This window comes from Schistocerca piceifrons, chromosome 3 (genome assembly GCF_021461385.2).
Source record: "Schistocerca piceifrons isolate TAMUIC-IGC-003096 chromosome 3, iqSchPice1.1, whole genome shotgun sequence".
Classification (NCBI taxonomy): Eukaryota; Metazoa; Arthropoda; class Insecta; order Orthoptera; family Acrididae; genus Schistocerca; species Schistocerca piceifrons.
Window position 1 is genome coordinate 636689612 of NC_060140.1, and position 12295 is coordinate 636701906.

The window sequence follows — 12295 nt, forward strand, 5'->3', positions numbered from 1 at the left end:
GACAAAAACAGTGCACAGCATACCTCTGCATCTGTCATATGGAAGGCATGGGAACATTGCCATAAGCGGTGTTCATATGCATCCCAATTTTCCACTGCCTTGTCAAACGATAAATGGAGGAGGAAACATAGCTGGAGACAAGATGCAGACAGCAATGCCATCACAGACTGTTGTACGACTATAAGAAGTTCTGCCTGCTGTTGCACCAACGTTTGAAGCAGAGCTTCCATGTCACAACAAGAGAAACGTCACAACACAATGCGAAAATCAAACACACAATGTAAGACATGAAAAATGACCATACTCGTTACCAATATGTCCTGTCTACAAGAACACACAGGTAATAACGAACACAACACTTTATTACTTCACAAATATAGGTACAGAAAAAAGACCTGCTACGGAGTGGCTGCCCTGGTAGTCCTAATCATCCCGTGGCTGAAGTAAACATCTGACTGAGAGTGAGGCTGGCCAGCTCCAGCTCTATAAGCTGTTGGCCAGCCAGTAGAGTGCACTACAGAGAGGATGCATGTGCATCCAAGATTGGGGGGCCTCTGCCGGTCTTGTGACTTCTGTGGCATGCTGTACAGCTGTGAGCTCGGGTCGCAGGTTTGGAATCTTATGTGGGTCACTACACCAATTCAGTATTATCCTTAACTAACACTAACAAAGCTATAAATGTGTACACTTAAACAAAGCCCTACTACCATTCCAACAACCAGTTAGAGAAAATACATGACAAGGATCTCCTGAGCTACTCAATATATCATCAGTTTTAATATAATATAATAAAAGCAGGATCATGTCACGAAGTATGAAATAATTAGAAACTCTCAGTTTAAAAGTCTAGATTTCAGTCTTTTTATGTATTTCTGATGCAGTCTGAAATGCATTTAAAAAATGAAGAGCATCGAAACGTGTCAAAATTGAAGGCTCATCGAGAATCCATTGTAGTTTATCTGACTTTGTTGTGTTATAAGGAACATACAAGAAACTACAATGATCACTTGCTAGAACTCCACTTTCTTTTTCCTGGAGCTACAAAAACCACACACACTGTTATCAATTACCATATTTCTATCTCTCTCCCCCTTACCCTTTCTTAGACATTCTAAAAGGCCAGTTCTAATAAAAAGGGATAGGTTTGGGAAAGTTTAAAACTAATGGCAGGTCACCCACACCGCAGATTGAGAGGAATCTACCTGTTGTGAGAACGAAGGTACTTCATTACACACACAGCTGGAACCATCTGAGTCTTTGTCTTTGGTCTGAACAAAATGCCCCTAGTTTTTAATCTTCCCCCATACATCCCTCATTCTTTGCTAAGGAAGGAATTAACTGTATCAAAAGCTAGGACAGCTGTATGTTCCTTTTGAAAAAAAAAAAAAAAAAAAAAAAAAAAAAAAAAGAAAAGAAAAGAAAAAAAAAGGATAAAACATTAAGAAAATGTCTAAAAACTTGAAATTAAAGAGTAAATCTAAAATGCTCTGTTGCTTGGAGAACTGTTGATGGGATATACAAGATTAAGAAATACTGACCAAACATCTTACCAAGTGGTTCAAGTGGTGGTACTGTGCGTGCCTGGAGAAAGGTAAGCCAGAAGAGACACTGCTCAAGCTGAGCGCTTGGTGGATCAGCCAGACTATAAACTACAACATGAAGACAAGCTGTTGAGCCTAGAAAATGATGGTATATGAGGAAATAGGTCTCTTGTCCAGAAAGTTCCCATAACGTCAAATCACCACCACAACCAGAGACTGAGACCTTAAACAGAAATAAAACATAAAATACAACATACTTTTATATTTACTCAAATCTTACTCTACACATAAGATTAGACACAAAAATTTACAAAATGTGAACACATAATGTCATATTGTCAAATGAATCGAGTTGAACGGGTCAAATGATAATTATCACCTTACTACTCAAATTTAATAAGGAGTAAAAAGAGAAGTTACCAAGAATCAAAAGAAACCCAATTAATAACTACATGAAAGACACACACACACAAAGGATAGTTTCAGTGCAACCACACCCACAAAATGAAAGAATAACATAATTACAAGAAAAAAACACACTGGACAAATGCAAGTAGAAGGTCGCAGTTCATACTAATTGACGGAAAGGCATCGAGTAAAATGGAAGGAATTTCTGGTGATCCCTGAGGTACTGTTACAGGCCCTTTGCTCTTCCTTATCTATATAAACAATTTGGGAGTCAATCCGAGCAGCCGTCTTAGGTTGTTTACAGATGACGCTGTCATTTATCGCCTAATAAAGTCATCAGAAGATCAAAACAAACTGCAAAACAATTTAGAAAAGATATCTGAATGGTGCAAAAATTGGCTGTTGACACTTAATAACGAAAAATGTGAGGTCATCCACATGAGTGCTAAAAGGAATTCGTTAAACTTCGATTACACAATAAATCAGTCTAATTTAAAAGCCATAAATTCAACTAAATACCTTGGTTTACAATCATGAACAACTTAAATTGGAAGGAACACATAGAAAACATTGTGGGGAAGGCTAATCAAAGACTGCATTTTATTGGCAGGGCACTTAGAAAATGTAACAGATCTACTAAGGAGACTGCCTACACTATGCTTGACCGTCCTCTTTTAGAATACTGCTGCACAGTGTGGGATCCTTACCAGATAGGACTGATGGAGTACATCAAAAAAGTTCAAAGAAGGGCAGCACATTTTGTATTATCGCGAAATATGGGAGAAAGTGTCACAGAAATGATACAGGATTTGGGCTGGACATCATTAAAGAAAGGCATTTCTCGTTGCGATGGAATCTTCTCACGAAATTCCAATCACCAACTTTCTCCTCCGAATGTGAAAATATTTTGTTGACACCAACCTACATAGGGAGAAACGATCACCATGATAAAATAAGGGAAATCAGAGCTTGTACGGAAACATATAGGTGTTTGTACTTTCCATGCACTATACGAGATTGGAATAAAAGAGAATTGTGAAGGTGGTTCGATGAACCCTCTGCCAGGCACTTAAATGTGATTTGCAGAGTATCCATGTAGATGTAGATGTAGATGTAGACTTCTGTAACTTATGTACATATATAACAATAAACATTTCGTGTGGCTCAAGGACCTAGTGTAAGTCTTTAAATTGGATGCCACTTCAGTGACTTATGTATTCGTAATTTCTGGTGACTACTCACATAGGTCAGAGGTGAATGCTAGGCTTGCGACTTCTTCGTTTCCAGGCATGCACTTTACCACTTGATTGCCAGGCCTGACATGATTATAAGCAACTCATCTATACGTTTTGATAAGTGAATTTGTGACTATCAAAATATGTGTCATGAATGGGAATATCTTTTGACTGCATCCACTTTGAAGCTTAAATTTATTACACCACCAAGGGAGCCTAGACATTAGCATTTGACATAAATTTCAACTTGATGCATCTCCCCATTGCTGACAAAAAGGGGACAGTCAGACAGTCGGTCAGACATACAAAGTAATCCTATAAAGGCTACCTTTTTACTCACTGGGGTCTGGATCCCTAAAAATGAGAATATAAACCAAGTAAAGAATTACTTATTTAGAAAAGAGTGCAGGCGTCACAGATATCTATATAATTCACTCAAAAATTTTCTCATCTCACTCGTAAAACAAACTTCTCAACAAAGAAAGGAGTCCTACTTAAATTTTAGTATACCGAAACACACTGATGTCAAGTAATACACACCAATTCATCTTCTTATTGATGAGGGAAGCAATATTCCAGTGGACATTATTTTTCTGAGTGAGTGAAACAAGATTATCATGTTGGTTTAAAAGGCCAAACAACTTGCAACTTAGTGTGTTCAGTTGTAACCGACAGCTCACTGCCAAAGAATATTATTTTTGAGATCAATAAGACAACAGCCAGCACAGACACCAAACAGTGAATCGTAGTGTACAATTACTGACCTCACTGATAAGTAATTTCCTTTAATTCCAATGTCTCCTGGTACTATTTGTGTTACAGACTAGTCTTCTTCCTTTGCAGACGAGGGTATCCTCACTGTAGATGTACCGGATTATCAAAAAGTCAGTATAAATTTGAAAACTGAATAAATCACGGAATAATATAGATAGAGAGGTACAAATTGCCCACATGTTTGGAACGACATGGGGTTTTATTAGAACCAAAAAAATACAAAAGATCAAAAAATGTCTGACAGATGGCGCTTCATCTGATCAGAATAGCAATAATTAGCACAACAAAGCAAGACAAAGCAAAGATGATATTCTTTACAGGAAATGCTCAATATGTCGACCATCATTCCTCAACAATAGCTGAAGTCGAGGAATAATGTTGTGAACAGCACTGTAAAGCATTTCCGGAGTTATGGTGAGGCATTGGTGTCAGATGTTGTCTTTCAGCATCCCTAGAGATGTCGGTCGATCACGATACACTTGCAACTTCAGGTAAGCCCAAAGCCAATAATCGCACGGACTGAGGTCTGGGGACCTGGGAGGCCAAGCATGACGAAAGTGCGTCTGAGCACACAATCATCACCAAACAACGCGCGCAAGAGATCTTTCACACATCTAGCAATATGGTGTGGAGCGCCATCCTGCATAAACATGGTACGATCCAGCAGGTGTTTATCAGCCAGGCTGGGGATGATGCGATTCTGTAACATATAGGCGTACCTCTCACCCATCACGGTAGCAGTTACAAAACCAGAATCACGCATTTCCTCAAAGAAAAAAGGCCCAATAACATTAGATGTGGTAAATCCAACCCATACCATGACTTTCTCATCGTGCAATGGAGTTTCCACGACAGTTCTAGGATTTTCAGTAACCCAAATTCTGCAGTTGTGGGCGTTGAAAGACCCTCGGAGTGTGAAATGAGCTTTGTCAATCCACAACATGTTACTCAACCAATCGTCATCTTCCACCATCTTTTGAAACGCCCACACCACAAATGCCCTCCGCTTCACTAAATCGCCAGGTAACAGTTCATGATGCTGATGGATATTGTACATTTAGCATCGGAGGGTACACCTCAGTGCCAACCAAACAGTAGTGTATGGAATGCCGGTTCGACATGCGACTGCAAGAGTGCCGACTTCCCCGTGGATAGACGAACCCGCTACAGTCTCCATTTCTTACTGAACTGTCTCAGCAGCATTATGCCTTGTGCTCAGTCGGCCACTATGGGGACTATTGTCTAAACACCCCGTGGCTTCGAACTTTGAAATCATTCTCGCCACAGCTGCATTTGTCAACGGACCTTTACCTATTCAAATCCCCTTCCTATGGCGATAGGATCGTAACACTGAACTAGCACATTCCCCCTTCTGATAATACAGCTTCACTAAAAGCGCCTTTTCAGGTAACGTCAACCTGCTGCGACTGCTGGCGCATCTGATTCTCTCTCTCATTGCAGCTCCTTTTATTTGTTCTAATTAAATCCCATGTCATTCCAAGCATGTGTGTCAATTTTTACCCCTCTATCTACATTATTCCATGGTTTGTTAAGTTTTCAAATTTATACTGACTTTTTGATCACCCGGTACTTTCATCTGACAGGTATTTAGGTCTAAACAACAATATATCAAAATACTGTGCGCTATTATAACCATTCAGAATGAGATTCATCTCAATAAACGACATGCGTGAGAAGGGTGCCTGGAAAGTTGATACTTCAGGGGTCTTATTAATAAAATTTAATTGATTTCTTCACGTAGTTTGTGTTATTGTAAAGCGTAAAATTTAGAGAGTAGGAGAAATAAGGTGGTAAGGTACCAATACATGTTGAAACTTCATGACTTTGGCTGTGGCAACTGCAGATTTAAGATAGGTTACAATCCTAATGAGAGATACTATTTGTTCTCACCAAATATGACTTCCTTTGTCAACTCCGTGCAGGATGCAACCCTTATCAAGGCACAATATGATCTTGTGAACATTCTCATTCCATTGTGGTCAATAAATAACGTCCAAAATGTCAATATTCATGTTTTCACAACTCATTGACTGATTAATTAGATTTCAGACATGCAGCCAAAGAAACTCCATTTCTTCCACTGATATTTCTTCAACTTGAGCTTCAGCTGAAGCAACAGCACATGTAAGAGTCATTTAAACCTAACGTCCATACCACGGTAAATGATGCCAGAGGTACTGATGACCCAGATACATCTGCTGCACATCAACGAAGTTAATACAGAATTCTTGTAACTGGGCAAGGCATGGAATCCAGAATTAGATATTGATCATAATTTTTAGTGGTACTCTAAAATCATCTTGGTGACCTTGTGATGTGTTGAGAACTTGGGACTCTTTTGTGAAGGAAGTAATTGCAATTTACAAAGTGAAGGATTTAATTAACCATGATAGTGGTTTGAGCCTGGACAAATCATAGAATTCTACTCTTGCTTGGATTGGCTGATTATGATAACTATCTTCAGCTTCATCACATGCAAACACTTAGGCAGAGTACTAAATAGCTCTTAACTTGAGATTTTTCTAATGTGATACCTGAAAGATTTTCATTCGATATTCATCCTACACTATATCATGAATTTTGCTGATCATCTAACAGTTACAATCTTCTCTGAAGGCCAAAACCATTATGAACCACCCACAGTTGTATCATCATAATTATAGATTAGCAAATTGTTTGTAGATTACATCACTCAAGAGAACAGTCTCTGTAACATCTTTATGGACTTTCTTCAGTTTTCTAGATTACTGTAGTATTTAAATCAACACTCAAAATGAATCTCTCTTCATTGCACCAAAGTAATACACACACCTGCTTTCAAATATTTAAAAACCAGATTAAACAAAATTTATCCAAATATATGCAAAGACAATGTCCAGCATTGGGGATAATCACATGAAATATGTTATCTTTAATACTCATACTGAAGCCAGTGACTTAGCCATCTCCTTTTGTTGTCAGACATCTGAACCATCAGCATGATGATCTTTCAGACAACATTCTCCACACACTTCCTCAGTCAGATAAGGGCAGTCCTATGAATTTTTGTTACCATTTCTGATATGGAGCTAAAAGCACTGAGGAGATTAGAAAGAGAGTAAGCCCAGGCTACATGGTGAAATGCCATATCATAGTGAATGCACATCAACCCATTCTAAGTTTTGTAAAATTGTTTTTTGGCTACAAAGACAACAGTAACTTCAAAAACAAGCACTGTCAACTTTTTTTTTCATTCAGTATACAGAAAACCATTAAGATATTAGTGGAAAATGGGTTGTATGAGAGTTAAGATTATGCTAGTCTTTCTGTACTTCATCAACATAAACATTCTGCAAGCTACTGTATAGTGTCACATATTACTTCTGAATATGCAAGATATCAGATGGAAGCAGCACAACTGCTGCACAACATGATTTCATGACAACCATGCCAGAGTTCTTACAATGATTCCCTGAACAGCTCTGTTATTATTTATTGTGACTACACAAATTTGTTAAGACCCTACCAGAGTATCCCAAAATTCCTTTCACATTTAGTGACAGATTTACTTCATAAATACCCAACATTCTGGAGCAGAGCTCTTGGACAGTTATCACTAGCATATTGTATGCTTCCTCCACAACAGATGCACTAAACTTTCCTATAATCCTCCCAACACTTAAACACAACAGTTACTCAGTTCAAACAATGGAAAGTCCAAGTTAGAATACCAACAATATTGTGAAAAGGATCATTGATGATATTTTCATGATCTGGTCTCAGGGCCAAGACACCCTTAACTTCACTGCTTCACAACCTCAACACCTCCTATCCTATCCACTTCACCTTGTCCTCCTCAACCACAATGTCACTTTCCTGGGATGTTGACCTCCTCCTCTCTGATGGCTTCATCCACACCACTGTACAAGCATTTTGACAGTTGCTGTCCCTTCCACACCAAAAAACCCTTCCCATACAGCATGGCCAGCTGGGGATGGTATGTCTACAATGACAAGGACTTCCTTGTCCAGTATGTCGAAGGTCTCTCAAAGGCCTTCACAGACAGGCATTATCTCCTCCCATGCGATTTCCACATGCACCCCACAATCCTCCCACCACCTTAAAGAACTAGCTACAAAGAAGTGTCCCCTTCATCACACAATAGCTCCCCAGACTGGAACAAGTGATGCACATCCTTTGTCAGGGCTTTGGTTATCTATCATCATGCTCTGAAATATGGGACATCATGCGCAAGATCTTTCCCAAACCACCTAAAGTGGGGTTCCAACCTCCACAACATCCTTGTCCACCCCTATGCCACCTCCAATTCCAGCCCCTTGCCACAAGGCTCCTAGCACAGTGGAGCATCGAGGGGCAATACATGCTCAATCCATCCACCCAGCACTTCCTATTCCAGTTCTGTCAGGGCTTATCCTATGCCATCAGAGGCCAGATCACTTGTGACAGCAGCAATGCCCCGTACGAGCTCTACTGCAATTACTGCTCAGCTTTTTATAGTGGTATGATTACCAACCAGCAGTCCACCAGATGAATGGCAACCACCAATCTATGGCCAAGAGCCAAGTAGACAAACCTATGGTACAACATGCTTCACTTCTATGGCTACTTCACAGTCCAGGCCATCTAGATCCTCCTCTCCAGCATCTGCTTTTCTGAACTGCACAGATGTGAGTTATCCTTACAACATATTTTCACTTCCAAAATCATTCCAGTCTCAACCTATGGTAACTTATTGTCCCCCACCCTCTAACCAACAGATTCTGCCCCTTTGTCCTATCACCTCCTCCCAGTTCATGTCCACTCACCCCCACTGTGCACCGCTCTCTTTCAAGATACCCACCAGTCTTTTCCCTTTCTCTGCCACTCTCCTTTTCTGCTTCACACCCCCTCCCCTTGCTCCCCCCACAGCCCCCAAAGCTGTACCTAGCAGCCTTGTCCTGCCACCATCAAGCCCATGCGTACTCCATATACTCCATCAGGTAGCGTTCACTTCTCCCCCCTCCCTACCCCACCAGTATCCCGCCACCCCTATCCCTTCCCTGCCCCTCTGCCCCACTCCGCATTGCTGCTTTTTCCCAACACAGCATTCTGGCTGGAGTAGTTGGAGATAGTGCTCATGAGTGTGTCAAGTGTGTGTGCTTTTTTAAGAATGATTTGGCCAAAAGCTCAATGTGTACAGTTTTCATTGTGGTTGTCTAAAACTCAACATGTCATCTGTGTGGTGAGTAACGATCTACTAGTCATATTGTTTTATTTAGTTCACCAAGTGGAAATAATGTCTAAGTCTTTCTGTGTTTTCTTACTATCATCCAGAGCTTGTACTATCCTATACTCTAAAGAACAGTCAGGACACAATCTGACAGTGCTGATGATACTATCAGACAAATTCATTTATGTATACTGAGAACACGAATGGGCCTATTGCACTTTCTTGCACCACACCTGATGTGACTTATGTTTCTGATGGATATTTGATAGTCGGTGTAATACACATGGGTCGATCTGAATAATTAAATATTCCAGAAAATACTCTGTGTGGTTATATCCCAGTTACTAGCTGACAATGTGGAAAAGTGTTGAATGGATTTGAACTCCACAAAATGGCTTCTAAATGTTCATACGCTTTTGCTACTTGCAAGAAACTGTGTGAGAAAAGCAAGCTATGACTCCTGACAGCGTTATCCTGAACTAGTGCTGGCTTTCGATATCTGTATTGTTTAAGAAGTACATTGCCATACATAATGACCATCATAAAAAAAGCACACAAAACATTTATATAAATTAATGAACCCGTACGTGACTCTATAATAACTGTTAAAATATTATGTGTCATAACCTGTACACAGAATTAATTATTTAAATAAAAATAAATTTTAATGCAACACGTTTTTATATTGGATTGAAAGGTATGACATAATTTCTAACACCATACACACAGTTCTGAAAATTTGTGACTGTGAATTATTAATATCTATGTAAATACTCTAGTAAGATTTATAATCAAAAACATTGGGGTACATGCAATTGATAATATTTTGGAGGTGAACTATTCATGAACCAATTACATGTAGCATGTACTTTCATAGCTATTAAAAATTCACAATAACAAATTTTCAAAACAATCTGTATGAGTTTAGGAATGTATATGGGACTAGGACAAATTATTTTATACCTTCAAGTCCGATTTGAAAATGCATTATATTTAAAAACACTTTTATTTAAACAATTATTTTCTGCTTTTTAATCTTGTGTGTGTGTGTGTGTGTGTGTGTGTGTGTGTGTGTGTGTGTGAAATTTTTCAGTCGATTTTAAACATCTTGATGAGATTACAACAGAGACATATGACACAATGTCAGGTTTACTTCAGTTCTTTTTACCTGAGTGACCTAAAATATTACTTCCTCCTATTTATAACTCATATAAAGTCTGATAAGGTAAAAATGATAGAGATTCTAGCATACACAGAGATTTACCATTTACCAGCATCCATTCTTCCTGCGAACCATTCGTGACTGGAACATGAGAAGGGGGAAATGGCAGTGTTACAGAAAGTACCATCCACCACACACCAGACAAAATGCTTGTTAACATTGTGTTGTCATACAGTTCTGAGTTATGTTGAAAGTTTCAAGTCTCTAGCTCATCAGGAAGTTAGTTCAAAATCAACTGCAAACTTGTACCGAACAGACAGAGACACAAGGCTCTGAGCACTATGGGACTTAACTGCTGTAGTCATCAGTCCCCTAGAACTTCGAACTACACAAAACTAACTAACCTAAAGACACCATACACATCCATGCCCGAGGCAGAATTCGAACCTGCGACCATAGCGGTCCCGCGGTTCCCGAGTGTAGCGTCTAGAACCGCTCGGCCACTCCGGCCGGCAGCGTGACAAGAGAATAAGTTAATAGAAAAACAATAAAATGAGTCATGCATACATAAATTTGCAACCATATGTGCTGTATGGGTGGTGGTTAAAGCCACAGTTTTTTTTTTCCTAGGTTGCAAGTGATTTGTGTGCTCAGTTTAGCAGAAATTATTTCAGGCATTACAAATGGTCAACCATAAACTGAATGAGGCGTTGCTCACTGTCTGCATCAAGTACCAGTAATTTACATACATAGTGCCCTCTGTAGTGACTGTGATGGAATTTTCTAAGCACAACCACTGTGCAGGAACTCCAACTGGACAAGTGGCACTCTATGTTGTTGTTGTTGTTGTTGTTGTTGTTGTGGTCTTCAGTCCTGAGACTGGTTTGATGCAGCTCTCCATGCTAATATAACCTGTGCAAGCTCCTTCATCTCCCAGTACCTACTGCAACCTACATCCTTCTGAATCTGCTTAGTATATTCATCTCTAGGTCTCCCCTCTACAATTTTTACCCTCCATGCTGCCCTCCAATGCTAAATTTGTGATCCCTTGATGCCTCAGGACATGTCTTACCAACCGATCCCTTCTTCTAGTCAAGTTGTGCCACAAACTTCTCTTCTCCCCAATTCTATTCAATACCTCCTCATTAGTTACGTGATCCACCCACCTAATCTTCAACATTCTTCTGTAGCACCACATTTCGAAAGCTTCTATTCTCTTCTCATCCAAACTAGTTATCGTCCATGTTTCACTTCCATACATGGCTACACTCCATACAAATACTTTCAGAAATGACTTCCTGACACTTAAATCTATACTCGTTGTTAACAAATTTTTCTTCTTCAGAAACGATTTCCTTGCCATTGCCAGTCTACATTTTATATCCTCTCTACTTCAATCATCATCAGTTATTTTGCTCCCCAAATAGCAAAACTCCATTACTACTTTACGCATCCCATTTCCTAATCTAATTCCCTCAGCATCACCCAACTTAATTAGACTACATTCTACTATCCTGGTTTCCTTTTGTTGATGTTCATCTTATATCCTCATTTCAAGACACTGTCCATTCCGTTCAACTGCTCTTGCAAGTCCTTTGCTGTCTCTGACAGAATTACAATGTCATCGGCGAACCTCAAAGTTTTTATTTCTTCTCCCTGGATTTTAATACCTACTCCAAATCATTCTTTTGTTTCCTTTACTGCTTGCTCAATATACAGGTTGAATAGCATCGGGGAGAGGCTACAACCCTGTCTCACTCCCTTCCCAACCCCTGCTTCCCTTTCACGTCCCTCAACTCTTATAACTGCCATCTGGTTTCTGTACAAATTGTAAATAGCCTTTCTCTCCCTGTATTTTACCCCTGACGCCTTCAGAATTTGAAAGAGAGTATTCAGTCAACATTGTCAAAAACTTTCTCTAAGTCTACAAATGCTAGAAACGTAG

The 12295-nt window shown here is 39.5% G+C and overlaps 1 protein-coding gene across 1 annotated transcript in view; it reads right to left on the reverse strand.

Annotated features, from left to right (window-relative positions):
• The window catches only part of LOC124789541 (death-associated protein kinase dapk-1-like), a 248001-nt gene that overhangs the window by 101000 nt on the left and 134706 nt on the right, over positions 1-12295 (reverse strand). The window contains exon 9 of the mRNA XM_047256938.1: positions 1551-1764. Within this exon, the coding sequence (XP_047112894.1) occupies positions 1551-1764 (214 nt within the window). The remainder of the gene's footprint in view (positions 1-1550; positions 1765-12295) is intronic.